Raw genomic sequence first — 14122 nt, 5'->3', positions numbered from 1 at the left:
AGTCTAGGATGGAGCAGGTGATGGGAAAAAAACAAACAAAGTAATAACAATAGCAGCAAAGAGCTTTTCAGAAGCTACTGAGAGAAGGAAAGGGCCTTTAATATAGAAGGATAGGAAGCCTGGTTTAAGTTTTTAAAAGAGTGAACTCTAACAGTTGGTGTTTCCAATGGGCTTTAGCTTAGGAAGGAAGAGCTCTGGTTCCCCAGTAACCCTGTCTGGTTTGATTTTCAGTCTCAGCGGATCATCTAGATCCCGAGCGGGCAATGCTAGCCTTGTTCTCCAATCCCGACTCAGCCGAGGCTTGGAAACTGGCCTATTTCTACTGCCTGAGCAACAGCAAACACTTCCTCGAGCAGATCCTGGTAGGTCAGACATAAATGTTTTCCATCACAGAGGTACTTAGAGACTCCACAGGATTTTTCATTCCTCATTTCTTTCCCACTCATTTACCCTACACAGCAATCTAATCAGTAGTGAGGCATTGGGTTCTGTCCATCCCATAGTCCCGGGGGGAAAAGTCTTCGAGAACCAGCGTCATTCATAATTAGACCTGCAGTCATTTTACATCAGTCCTTTGGCAGGAACTACAATGTTGGATTCTTGTAAGCTTTCTGGAGGGTGCAGGGAAGAAAAGACAGTGGTGACAGTGTATTGTCTAGCTGACAGGAATTTAATTACTCTAAATTTCTCCCAGATTGCTACTGAGCTTCAGTGTATTTCAATAGATATTTGTTAACCTCATCCTGTGTGCCCTGTACTGTGGAAGTCAGTGCCTGCCTTCAAAGAGCTTATGGTCTAGAGTTTTATGGACCTTTTTTAGTCAACTGGCTCTTCTGTCATTGTCAGAAATCTCCCTGCTATGGCCAAAAGCTTCCTCCCCTAATGAGCAGCAAGTCCACGTAACCGCCTATAGCAGCCTCCTTTGACTTACAGGTGACAGCACTAACGCTGTTGAAAGAGGAAGACTTCCCAAGCCTTGGCTGCCTCCTGGATAGAGAATTCAGGCCTCTCCGTCGACTGCTTGTGCTCCTGGGCTGGACACACTGCCAGAGCCTCGCATCAGCCAGGAGGTTGCTGCAGACACTCCACAGGACCCAGGTAACTGACTCTGCAGCCTGGGCTGCTCAGAAGTGAGTGCTGTGGGCAGAATGCGAGGTCCTGAAGTTCATTACAGTCTCTGACCCCAGATGCCATCTCTTTCTTCTATGTCCGTACAGGACCAAGGTGGCGATAAGCTCCTCAGGGATGCCTGCAATGGGCTGTGGGCTCACCTGGAGGTCCTGGAGTGGTGTGTACAGCAGAGCAGGTACAGCCCTGTGTAGTCTTCCCACCATTGGGCACACTTGATCCTGTGTTCTGTGCATGTGACCATTTCAAGACATCATCCGCATAACTGTTTTGGGTTGACAATGTTGACCAGCAACTCATAATTATTCCAGCTATTAACCCAGGAAAGAAACATAAGTAATAATTATTTTCACTATAGCCATAAGGTTATAACTAGAGGATAGAGGGTAATTTAGGATGACAATGATAAAGAACAATAGCTCACATTTCCTGAGCGCTTACTATATGCAAGGCATAGCTCCAAGCTCTTTATGTGGATGATTTCACTTAAGCCTCACAGTAATCCTATGGAGTAGTTACCAATATTATCCTAATTTTAAAGGTGGGCAACTGAAGCCCAGAGATGTTGAGTGACATGCCCAAAGTGACAGTACTGTGGCCCACATTCTTGGCCATGTGTTACTGCAGTCACACTTTTATTCAGTAACCTGTGGAACTGGTTAAGCCCTGTTTCCCTGATATATTAGCCTCAGGGCTTCCCCAGGACTGGGTTCCTGTTCTGTTCTTCACCGCTTCCCCAGACTTTCTGAAGTAGAGTAGGCAGAGTGGGAAGTGGCGAGAGGCTGTTACTCAGGAAAGCAGAGAAGCTGTGCCGCTTCTGAGCTGGGAAGAGCACAGAAATTGGGAAGCATACTCTGCAGGCTTTTTCTGGACCCCCTTGACCAAGAAGGCCCTTTCTAGATCCTTCCTAGATGAGTAGGGCTGACTTGATGGATGTACTTCCCAGAGGGTAAATAAATGCTCTGCTGTATCCCAGACCAACTAAAATGTAGTCTTTGGGTAAGTGAAACCCATGGTGTTAGGGGCCAGACAGCAAGAGAAAGAGGGAATCAGAATGGTCTTTCTCAGAGCAGTTTTATCAACTGCCTCTCCTCCCATCCTCCCGTCTTTCCCTCCCAGCAGCCCCATACCAAAGAGGGATCTCTTGTGTCATTTACACGGTGGAGACAGCCACTCAGTGCTCTACTCTCTCCATCACCTCACAAACCTTCCAGCCCTCAGGGAGGAAGAAGTTCTCAAGCTCTTACAGAAGGTGCCAGCCAAGGAGCCTCAGCAAGAGCACAGTAAGTTGCCGATGCAGTCACTCGGGCACGGTTTCCTCTTAGGACAATCTTGCCGAGGTTCCTTTCAGCAAAGACTTATCTAGGTGTAATCTGTCAAAGTGGGTGGGCTAGCAGGTGCCTCTAAATTAGTGCTGTTTGCCCCAGTGAGATCATGGGGTGTAGGAATGTGCCTCCCCTCTCTGGATGAGGTATAGGGAACCCGATGAGAACAGCGCCATAGGAACCCTTGTCCTCGTGGAACCATCTCAAGAACCACTAGGATACCCTCATGCCAAGGAACAGAATTAGGAACTGCCCTCGGAATTCGCAGCATTATCTCTGGCAATATTTATGCAACTCTTGGCGAGTCTCTCCATTCTTCATACGCTTTCTCACAGCACACTTTGTGCCTACCCTCTCTCTCCCATAGCTCCCTCATACTCTATTGAACACATAAAGCAGTTTAGATGAAGACTTGCGTGAAACAATAGTAAAGTCTTGTTTTAATCTTAGATCTTGGCTTAAAATTAAAGTCCCCATTAACAAGCTCTTTTGCTCTCAAAAATGGTATCATAGTGTAGTCACAACCTGCCACACAGGTCCTGGGACATTTTGCTTTGAGAGAAACAAACCTTCCCAGATGGCAGGAGATGTTGCTCAGCCTCGATATTACTTAGATTGACCTTGAGAAAGGATGTACCATTAACTGGAAAACCCGTGTCACTGCAGTCTATATTTTTTTCCAGGAAGGTAGGCAACTTGTTTAACAGATTTCCTAAAGGAACTGGAACTTTCTGTTTACAGACAAGTACAAAAGGGCTTCCAAAGAAGTGGTTTAAATCCGATCCCTGGTGACCCACCAGGACACACTTAGAACTGATAAAAGGTGAAAGAGGAGCAATAATAGGTCTGGACTAGGGTGAGGCAAGAGAGGCACCTGGGGCACAAAATTTAAGGAGCCGCTCACTCTCAGGGTTGTGCAGTGCTTGCAAGTCCTGGCCCGGGGCAATAATGCCACGTAGAGGCCAGGGGCGGGGAACAATATTGATCTCGTTCTGTTTCTACCTGACTTTGGTAAATCTGAGCTCCCTATAAGAAGTAATTACTAGGAAGCCTATACACACGGGGATTTATTGCACCATCCTAGTAGCAAAGCATTCCTAACGACTGCAGTGCCCTGCCGCAGTAGAACTGTATGCAGCCATCAGAAATATAGTGTATGAAGAAGCATAATCAAATGCTTATACTATCATTTATTTTTAAGAAGTAGGAAAATTGAATAGTATAGAAAATGTCATTACTCTCAACATACACACGTATATGCTAAATTATCAAAGGGGTTAAAACAGATTGTTAATGGTTGTGTTTAGCTAGTAATATCATGGGTTATATTTTCTTCTTTTTCGCTTTGCTACATTTAATGCCTTTTCTTTGAGAAGGTTGCACTTTTACTATGAAAAGGATTCAAGCCAGATTAAGATGTTTAGAGACCCTAAAATAGTATGATGCCTTCTCTTTCTCCTCAATTTTTTTAAATGAGAAATTATAAATTATTAAACAAGTACAAGGAATTTCAACAGCATTTGTGTTTTTCCCCATGATGTCTACTTCAGTGCTTTCTTAAAAATATCATTTTTTGCCTGGCCGGCATGCCTCAGGAGTTCACAGTTCAATTCCTGGTCGCAGGCTTGATTCCTAGTAGGTGGCATGCAGGAGGCAGCCAGTCAATGATTCTCTCTCATCATTGATGTTTCTATCTCCCTCTCCCTCTCCCTTTCCCTTCCTCTCTGAAATTGATAAAATATATATATTTTAAATGTATATCAACTTTTTTTTCCAAAGAAATTTTGTTGCCTTTGCTCTCATTACTCAATCTATACACACTTTAAGCCTGCCTCTTGGATAATGTGGCACTAGGTAGACTAAACATATTTTCCTTTTAAACCCCCCATACCTCCTCTAAACATTTACTTTAAGTTTTAATTTAAAAAAAAAGAAAAAAGAAAAGAAAGAACAAAATGTTAAGAAATATAAGGAAAAGACTTGTTAAATAGCCATGAGGGCTGCATTAGAGAGACATGTAGAGGGAGGCCGGTGGGAAAAAGGAAATGGAGGGGACTGAACGCTGATGCTATGGAGGAAAAGGCCTGGGAGGGACGCGGATCAAACTGGCGGAAAGGAGAGAGCAGGGCAGCGTCTCTGGTCCGGCCATGCCTGCTGCCGTCCTGAAAGAACCAGCTCTGAAGTGCTGCCTGTTCCTCTCTCCCATTCAGACTCAGCGGGTGCTCCGGGCCCTGAGCACCTGAGCCAGTGCCAGAACCTGACACTCTACCGGAGCTTCTGTGCCATGAAGTATGCCATCTATGCCCTCTGTGTGAACTCACACCAGCACACCCAGTGCCAGGAATGCAAAGACAGTCTCTCAGAGGACCTGGCTGTGGCTGCAGAGCCAGTGAATGATTCCGTCTCCCCCTCAGGTACAGAAACCCCTCCCCCCAGTCCCTGCTGCAACCTGTTCCACCAGGATTGAGGAGGTGGCCCTTGGTTTTATTATGCCCAGGAATAATTTCATCCATTAATCAGCCTTCTTTAATCGAAGAGACATAGAGAAAGCAAGTGATTTGCCTAAGTTTTAATGGAGTCTGATCACCTGGTGCATTGTTTTCCAAATGCTTTTCCCCCCCTATAATCTACAATAAAAATAGCATTTCACATCACACTTCAGTTTGCACCTAGGTATATAATTTATGTGTTTATATATGTATGTGTATATATGTAGGTAAGTGATATACAAACTAAACTTTTGAGAAACGATATATTCACCCTTCCAAACAGAGCACACTCTTGATTATTTTTCTGTTGTATGATATTTCTTGTTGTTGTTTTTTTTGAATGCAGCCTCTAAGTCAGGGGTGGGGAACGTCCAGCCCATGGACTGTATAAGGCCCACAAAATCATTTGTCTGGCCCTGCCAAGGCATGAGGGGTGAGTTAATTAAATGTTTGACCGAATTTAGCAGGCTGGTTTTTAAGTTGATAATTTTGTGTGGCCCGCAAATGATGTTATAAATATCCAAATGGCCTTGGCAGAAAAAAGGTTCCCCACCCCTGCTCTAAGTCAATGTCATGGATCACAGCTACAGTGTGAAAGAACCTATTTCCTATCCTCTCTCATTTTTCTTAATAACTTACATTTAACTTGCCTTGTGTGACTGCTGGTCAATTCTCTCTCTCTTGTAGCTTTGGGATGGACCTTCTCTGAGCATGGTCATTTTTGACCAGTGAGTATTTCTTAAGAGATCTAGGTAGCCCTTGATCTTCTTTAGTGTAACAATGAGTGAAAATGGAATTGAGGAGTAAGGAGCCTATTATGGAGTGCTTGTGAGAGATGAAGAATAATGTAATATTTAAAAAGCAGAAACAAAATAACAAGTGTTCAGTGAGCTGTACTTCTAATTAACGTACAAACTCTGCAAATCATGAAAAGACGTTGATGAGGAGTCTCTTATTCTTCTGACTGTAACTGCAATTTCTTTAGTCATTAAAACATAAATGAGTTAAAGTTGGGTGAATGTTTGAGTCTGGCAAGTAATGTTTCTAAGGTCTGCATTTTCTCTGCCCTCTTCTCTGATACATGCTACTTCAGGTGCTTCAAATCTCTTCTCAACATACTTGGCCAGGTGTCAGCAGTATCTGTGCGGTGTTCCTGACTCTTTGCGCCTGGAACTTCTAGAAAACATCTTCTCATTGCTCCTCATGACCTCTGCCGATCTTCACCCAGAGCCTCACCTGCCCGAGGACTATGCTGAGGAGGATGACATTGAGGGGAAGGACCCATTAGGTTTGGGGTCTCCACCAGAGAGCCCTCAGCACATAGCACAGCCTGAAAGGAAGTCAGAACGGGGTTCCCTGGGAGTCCCCAGGAGCCTTGCTGATACACTTCCAAGCTGTCTGAAGACAGAGCCAAAAGACAGTTCCCCAGAGCCTCACGGGCACAGCTTTTTGGACCTCGAGCACCTTACCAGTGGTGTCAGCGGGTTCCTGGCTGATGAGTTTGCAATGGGGGCCTTCCTCAGGCTCCTCCAGGACCAGCTGGAGGAGCTCAGCAGCCACAGTCCCCCTGACGACCCAACGCTGCCGGAAGGCCAGAACTGCCCGGAGAGCAGACATGGACCACAGAGCCGCCTGCACCGGTTTTCTAAGGTTCTCTCTGAGGCCCAGTGGAGATACAAGGTGGTAACAAGCAACCAGAGCTCAGGTGAGAGGGGGCAGCAGAACCAGTGGGTCCAGAAAGTGAGGCGGGAGAAAACCCCCAGGAATGTGGGAGAGAGCGAGGACGAGTGCATGGGAGTCACTCCATAACTCAAGGCATAAACATAACAACTCATGTCAGAACCATGCCTCAGAGCCCAGTCCAAATCTTCCCCTACCTGTTACCCCACGAGGTGGGTCAAAGCAAAATTGATCTCTCTGCTGCCTTACCCATTGGGTTTGCTGTTTCAGAGGAGCAACCTTTCCGAAGATACCGGCCCATCGCCACATGGCACCCTAGTCTCCGCCGGGGTCGTCGGACACGAAGGAGCCGGGCAGGTAATGGATGGGCTCTCCTCATGCCTTATTCCCATGCACCGGCAAGTGGCATACTGCCTCTTGTGTAATATTCTGTAAGATAAAGCCCATGGTACACACACAAAAACAAAAGTGATCTAAGTTTATCGTAGTCCCACTCCACCAAGGTAACCCTTGCTAATAGTTTCCTTCTAGAAATTTTCCACACAGTGCAAGTATATATATCATTTCATGTATTCAGATGTGTCATTGAGAACTAACTTTTTTCACTGATGTCCTTTTATATGTCTCATACTGTATATTGACAACTGACTTTTTTCTCTTATTTTAAAAGCTGCTTAATATTCCATTGTTATATGTACCCTTTTGTGGGCACTTAAGTTGTTTCCAGTTTTTTTACTATTATAAACAATGCTACAGTAAACAACCCTGTATATATGTCTGTGCATACTTGTGTGAGTATAGCTATAGGATAAGACCCTAGCAGTAGAATAGCAAGGTCAAAGATACGTGGAAATAAAGATTTACCAAATTGCCTTTTAAAAAAAAAAAAAAGATGAACCAGTTCACATTCCCACCAATGTTTATGAGTGCCTGTTTGCACACACATTCATTAAAAATGAGTATTATCAGATTTTTTCAAAGCTGGGCCAATATGATTAATACAGCAATGTTTATCATTGTTTTAATATTAGCTTTTAGTTTAAGGTTGAATGTCTTTTATATATTTACTGGCAATTTACATTATTTCTGTGAGCTGCCTATTCATGTCTGAGGTCCATATTTTCTGTTGAGTTCATCTTTCTTATTGACTTGTAAGAAGCTTTTTATACATTATGGGTAATATTCTGTCATTATGTGCTAACTTTTTTCCCCTTCATTTTGTCTTTTGAATTTGAATTTTTCTTACAGAATTTTATACAGGACCATTATACAGGTGTGTTAAATTTTTAGATAATAAAATTTCCATTATGATTTTTGGTGCTGGTTTTTAAATAATTAATGGAATCCATAAGAGTTTCCTATGTGCTAAATAACACGCGGTATCTTGAGGGAAGTGAATGAGGCTTACATCAGGACTTTGCCTTCAAAGGATTGATAATGTACCTACACAGATGGTATACATGAAACACTTAAACTGCACAGAGGCACTGCCTGGAAACAAGCTGTCTCTAGGAGAGAGCAGCATCGCCTACAGAAGTCAGGGAAACAGGTTTTATGGAAAACGTGGCTCCAGAACCAAGCTCAGAATGAGAAGGCTCCAGCAGTGGCAATGAGAAAAGTGAACATAGTGGGTAGAATGGAGGATATTATGAGAGAAACCTGGAAAACGTCAAGGCTGAGTTGCTAAGGCCCTTAAGCTGCTCAGTTAATTGGTTTGAGTCAAAGACTTGCATCCACTTGACACATCCACCCCAAGAATGCACACGCCATCTTTCCTACAGCTGTGTGTCCTTTCCAAATGGTGAGCCACGCAGACGCCCTTGCGTAGGGCTCGTATTACCCTGGGGTGACCACCCTAGGAAGAGTGAGCCTCCATTCGCTATGAAGAGCCATGTTGAGAAGGAGCTTTTCCACAAGGGCACTAAATAACGGGGTCCTTAGCATGAGAACAGCTTTTGCTATGTCAGAAAAACTTGTGCCCTCCTTTGCACCCTCCTACTTTCTAGTCATATTGCCAGTGCTTGGTGAGCAGACAGGTCGCTGACCCCTAGAAGTAACTTGAAAGCCCTGGGGCTCTGAGACCCACATGTTGGAACCATTGGTATAAGCTGCTACCCAATGAGCATTGGCGCCATATTAAGCCCACCCTTCACCTTTGGTCTGTAGGAACTTGCATTTTGCTGTAGAAGCAGTAGATATGTTACTTAACCATTATCCTTTCACTCTACCCAGATCTTGATTTTCAAGCCAACTTCTACATTTTAAGGAGTTGATGGTTGATTTTCTCTCTTCCTATCACCTCTAGATGGCCGGGACAGAGGTTCCAATCCCTCCCTGGAAAGTACAAGTAGTGAGCTGAGCACAAGTACTTCAGGTATGGGGGTCCCAACCAGCTGCCCACTTCAAGCAGCTTTGCCCTGATACGGAGTTGCCACACACCCTGGTGTAGAAACCTGGACTGAGCAGTTCTTGTGTTTTTAATCCTCATCCAAGGGTATTTTTCCATTGATTTTTTAGAGAGAACGGAAGAGAGAGGGAAAGAGAAAGAGAAACTTCAATGTGAAAGAAACACATTGATTGGTTGCCTCCTGCACTAGCCCTGACCAGGGCCCGATCTGGGGAGGAGCCTGCAACCAAGGTACATGCCCTTGATTGGAATTGAACCCAGACCCTGCTATCTGCAGGCCCACGCTCTATCCACTGAGCCAAGCCGGCTAGGGCACAGTCTTATTTGTAAGATAAATAAGTCCTGGGGATGTAATATACAGCATGGTGACTATAGTTAACACTACTGTATTGTGTATTTAAAAGTTGCTAAGAGTAGATTTTAAAAGTCTCAAGAAAATTTGCAACCATGTGTGATGATGAAAACTAAACTTTGGTGATAATTTCACAATATATCAGATCATTATGTTGTACTAGTATACCTAAAACTAATACAATGTTATATGTCAATTATATATCAATTTCTTTAAAAAGAAGTTTGGTTCTGCCCATGGCCAAACAGATTTCAGTAGGGAAAGGGCTGTGTCACTATCAGTCAAGTTACCCATTAGCAGAGAGAAACAGGTGAATACCTAAGAATGTACTTAAGTATTATATTCAAACATGATAGCATAGGTTTGCCCTTCAATTGAGGGAAAATCAATACCCACTTACACACCTTTTAAAAAAGAAACTTTTTGAAGATAAAGAGTTTGGTGGGAGGTTACAGCAGTATAGTTTTTCCTCAATTTCTATTGCTTCCTTTCCCTCATCTTCTGTGTCCCAACAGAGGGAAGTCTGAACATCATGTCTGGAAGGAATGAGTTGCAGCCCCAAACTCAAAGTTCATTCATCCCCATGATGTTCTCCCCACCTGAGTCGCTGCTGGCATCCTGCATCCTCCGGGGGAACTTTGCAGAAGCCCATCAGGTAAGGGGCTGGGCAGCTGGTGTTAGTAGCCTGGGCCTCACCTTGTCATAGAAAAGAATGTGAGGTCCACCTCTAGCCATCTGGAACCTGCTGGGCCTCAGGCAGAGCTGGATACCTGTGCAACCAGAGCCACTTGGGAACATTAGAGGGGCCACATCCAGCAGGAGAAACAGGAGAGAGTTTCCATGTACAAGGCCCAGTCCCCAGCATTGCAGATTTCAAAACCCAGATTGCAGGAGGTTTAAGCTGTTGAATCATTGGTTTGTTTTAACATAAATCGTGTTTAACAAGATAAAATATTTAGCTACAAGCTCACCGTTTCAAAACATGGAAATAATTTGGTTTCTTTCCTTATAAGCCTTCTCTGAACACATACATGTTTTTAATAGTTAAAAGTCATGATGCAGACAATGTTTAATAAGAAATAGAATGCCAGTTCAATATACAAGTGTAGGGGCTACCAAACTAAAATGTTCGTGTTGTCGAGGGATGGGTGCAAGAAGAAATCAGAAAGACCTGCCCTCCCTGAGCTTCTGTATCTTCACTTAAAAATCAGAGTTAAATATAATACCTGCTTGTCCTACCTCGTGGGGTTAAGAGGATTCTGTACAAGCTGTGAGAAATATAAGAATCCTCTGCTATTGTTTAAATTTAATAGCATGAAAACCTACCTTTCTAATTTTTAAAACTTCATTGATATATTTATCACACTGTGCTCGTCCCTTAACATGCAGGTCAGAATTTTTCTTTCATTTTAGTTCAGTTGTTGAAGAATAAGTCAAGGATAAAATCTAGGCGATAGGAGAACTTTTGAGTAGCTTCCTCTGGTCATTTTAGGTTCCATACTTTAATGACAGTGGTAACTCTGACCCTCTAGGGAGGATAGGACCCTCACCAGCCTTTGTTACACCCAAATCCAGAGTTAAGTCAACTGTGAGCCCCTGATCCTTTACCCCTAAATGTCCTCACTTCCGCTTCCTTTCCTGGACCCTTGATTTTTTTTTTTTAAATGAAAGTCACCTTTTTAAAAAATATATTTTTTTATTGATTTCAGAGAGGGAGAGAGAGATAGAAACATCATTGATGGGAGAGAATCATTGATTGGCTGCCTGCTGCACACCTCCTCCTGGGGATCGAGCCCACAACCCGGGCATGTGCCTTTAACCAGAATCGAACCTGGGACCCTTCAGTCCACAGGCCAGTGCTCTATCCACTGAGCCAAACTGGCTAGGGCTTGAATTTTTTTTTAATAAAAGCTTTATTTTTTTAGCCTGGTTACAGAATAAGCCATGCATATTACAAGTAAATACCAAAGGTATTAGCAAGAAAATAATATTACTTGTAACCCTATTGTCCAGAACCAATAAAGGTAACAAATACTCTTTGCCATTATTTTTCCAAGATCCATGTGACTTTTATATAGCCAAGATTATTTTGAATTTAAAACCTTATATAATGCCTTCTTAACATTTGCCTTGTACCTGATTTAATGACCTTACAGTAGTCTGATCAGGCAGCTGCATTTGACCATTCTCCTGTTACTCAACATTTAGATTACTTTCAACCTTGTAATAAATAGTGCCAAGATTATCACCTTTAGGCATTAAGCCTTTTGAATTGTTTCTGTAAGAAAGTTTCTCATGAAAATTTCTGTGTCAAAGAATATAAACGTTTTTAAAGCTTTATGGATTGCCAAATTGCTTTTCAAAAAAGGTTGTGACAGTTCCTTTTACCACTACCCCCTGAGGGCTTATTTTTATACTTTGTCATTGTGATAGATGCAAAATGGTATTAATGTGACTGAAATTCCCTAGATTACTGAAAGGGATAACATTTTTCATCTAGGTATTAGTCATTCATTTTCTCTGAAATTGTCCACATCTTCTGCCAATTTTCTACTGGGGCTGTGGTGGCTTTCATGCTGGCTTGGATAAGTAATTTCTATATTTGATCTACTCTTCTAACATGCAGTGCTCTTCCCATCCTACAAAGCGGATGTTTTAGGGCCATAGTCTAATGATAGGCAAGATCCCGTATCTCTAGACAATGGGCCCACCACAGCCACACTCCCGCCTGTCTTGTACCAGGTGGTGTTCATGTTCGACCTGAAGTCCTCGCCCAGCTCAGGGGAACTGATGTTCGTGGAGCTCTACCAGGAGGTGATCCAGGAGCTGGCCCGTGTCGAGCACAAGATTGAGAACCAGAACTCAGACGGGGGTAGCAGCACCATTCGAAGAACTGGCAGTGGCCGCTCAACTCTACAGGCCATTGGCAGCGCTGCGGCGGCAGGTCAGGCTTCCCCGTTGCCACCACAGGGGGGGAGGTATCTGGGGAAGGAGGGTGTCAGGGGAAAAGCCACCCAAACAATAGGCTCATCATCATGAAGGTGAGCAGAAATCCAGGGCAGGACACTTGGATTTGAAGAACAGCAGACTGAGGTTTGGTTTCTAGCTGTGCCCAACTTCCCTGACCATGGCAGTCACATACCTACCACTCGAGCTACTCCATTAAGCTTGTCCTGTGTGACTAACACTGAAGAGTGTGAATGCTCTTGTCACCATGTGTTTTCATGGCCACTATCTTGTCCTTTGGGAAATGGTTAGGAGTTTATTTCCTTCCATGTAACTATTCAGGATAAAGCATATTATTTCACTTTTCCATAAAGTGAAAAAGTTGTGTTTAACTCATGGCCTGCAATTCACAGGTCTCAATTCTCAGCCATGGCTGCACTGCAAAAACTGATCCTTTCATTATTTCTTTTTTTCCCACTGTGCAACCTGCTTCAGTGACTGTAGCCAGCCCACAGGCAGAGGCCAGGCAATGGTTCAAGGCCACAATTTGCTCTGCGTGGGACACTATGAGAGAGCCAGGGGGACAGGCCTGCCATTTTCTTGAAAACCTATGCATTTTCTTAAAAGAGGAATCATGTCCCACGTTTTCACATTATCTTACTGGTCTAGGCTCTGTGTACCATCCCAGAACAGGTAGCATCCCACGTTGCTCCTCTGTTCTCCCAGAATTTTCAATAGCTATTCAAAAATATATATGCACTTTTTGCTTTTAATATAAATGGGCTCTTACAGCATATTTTAGAGATCTTTTCTGATGAGCACACAGATCCACCTCATTCTTTCTCAACCTGCTTTTAGATCCCATTTGGAAGAAGCCCTCACTCATCTCCTCCATTTTGGTTTCTCTTGGTCTTCCTTTCCATGCCGTTGTTTTGATGCCATAAGAATGGGTTGCAATGATGGTACTAATATGCATAGAAGATACCCTGTGCAGAAGGACCTAAATAAAATAAAATAAAATAAAATAAAATAAAATAATAAAATAAAATAAATAAATAAAATAAAATAAATAAAATAAAATAAATAAAATAAAATAAAATAAAATAAATAAAAGTGGCATATAGAATCATTTTAACCTTACTTTCTGCTCCACTGCTGGTACCCAGGGATGGTATTTTATTCCATCTCGGACGTGACCGACAAGCTGCTCAGCCCCTCTGGAGACCCCATCCCCGCGCTCCAGGAGGACTTCTGGATAAGCAGCACCCTGCTGGAGCCCACTGACCCCCTGCGAGAGGTTCTGGAAGAGCTCAGTCCCCCCGCCATGGCTGCGTTCGACCTCGCTTGCTCTCAGTGCCAGCTCTGGAAAACCTGCAAGCAGCTCTTGGAAACGGCTGAGCGACGTCTGAACAGCAGCCTTGAGAGCCGGGGTGAGTGCTTCCACTTTAGTCCTTCCTTCTCAAATGGATTTCTGAGAGACTTGAGAAAATGTGCAAGAAAAAAGCACTTACCGGGGAAGGAGGGACAGGGAGAGCGGATTAGTTAATTTCCTCGTGTGCAGCCTGATGGCATAAATATAGTCTGCTGAGAGCCTCACCTTCTTACTAGACATAGCATTCTGCAATAATGGAGAAATTGTTTTCTGATTTACAGAGAAATTTAAAGAATAAATAGACATTCAAAAATGGTGTAAATGGAATTTGTCTTTAGACTACATTCCCCTTTCTGAGTGAACCCCACTTAATCTATGATAGTCTTGAGTTTGTAAACCACGTATAAGGGAAAATGTGGAGGG

At 43.4% G+C, this 14122-nt stretch overlaps 1 protein-coding gene and 1 non-coding gene across 2 annotated transcripts in view; one reads left to right on the top strand and one right to left on the bottom strand.

Moving 5' to 3' along the window:
• The window catches only part of ZFYVE26 (zinc finger FYVE-type containing 26), a 66628-nt gene that overhangs the window by 10409 nt on the left and 42097 nt on the right, over window positions 1-14122 (top strand). The window contains exons 5-15 of the mRNA XM_023755856.1: window positions 232-362; window positions 934-1098; window positions 1218-1306; window positions 2248-2411; window positions 4664-4867; window positions 6036-6647; window positions 6893-6979; window positions 8928-8996; window positions 9897-10036; window positions 12124-12325; window positions 13494-13757. Coding sequence (XP_023611624.1) covers window positions 232-362; window positions 934-1098; window positions 1218-1306; window positions 2248-2411; window positions 4664-4867; window positions 6036-6647; window positions 6893-6979; window positions 8928-8996; window positions 9897-10036; window positions 12124-12325; window positions 13494-13757 — 2127 coding nt within the window. The remainder of the gene's footprint in view (window positions 1-231; window positions 363-933; window positions 1099-1217; window positions 1307-2247; window positions 2412-4663; window positions 4868-6035; window positions 6648-6892; window positions 6980-8927; window positions 8997-9896; window positions 10037-12123; window positions 12326-13493; window positions 13758-14122) is intronic.
• Window positions 12803-12941, bottom strand: LOC111826502. The gene has a single exon (XR_002829844.1). It is a non-coding gene; the product is annotated as a small nucleolar RNA SNORA42/SNORA80 family (small nucleolar RNA).

This window comes from Myotis lucifugus, unplaced genomic scaffold, assembly GCF_000147115.1.
Source record: "Myotis lucifugus unplaced genomic scaffold, Myoluc2.0 scaffold_85, whole genome shotgun sequence".
NCBI classification, from domain to species: domain Eukaryota; kingdom Metazoa; phylum Chordata; class Mammalia; order Chiroptera; family Vespertilionidae; genus Myotis; species Myotis lucifugus.
Note: the sequence above shows the minus strand (reverse complement) of the source record. Positions and strands in the feature narration are given on the sequence as shown.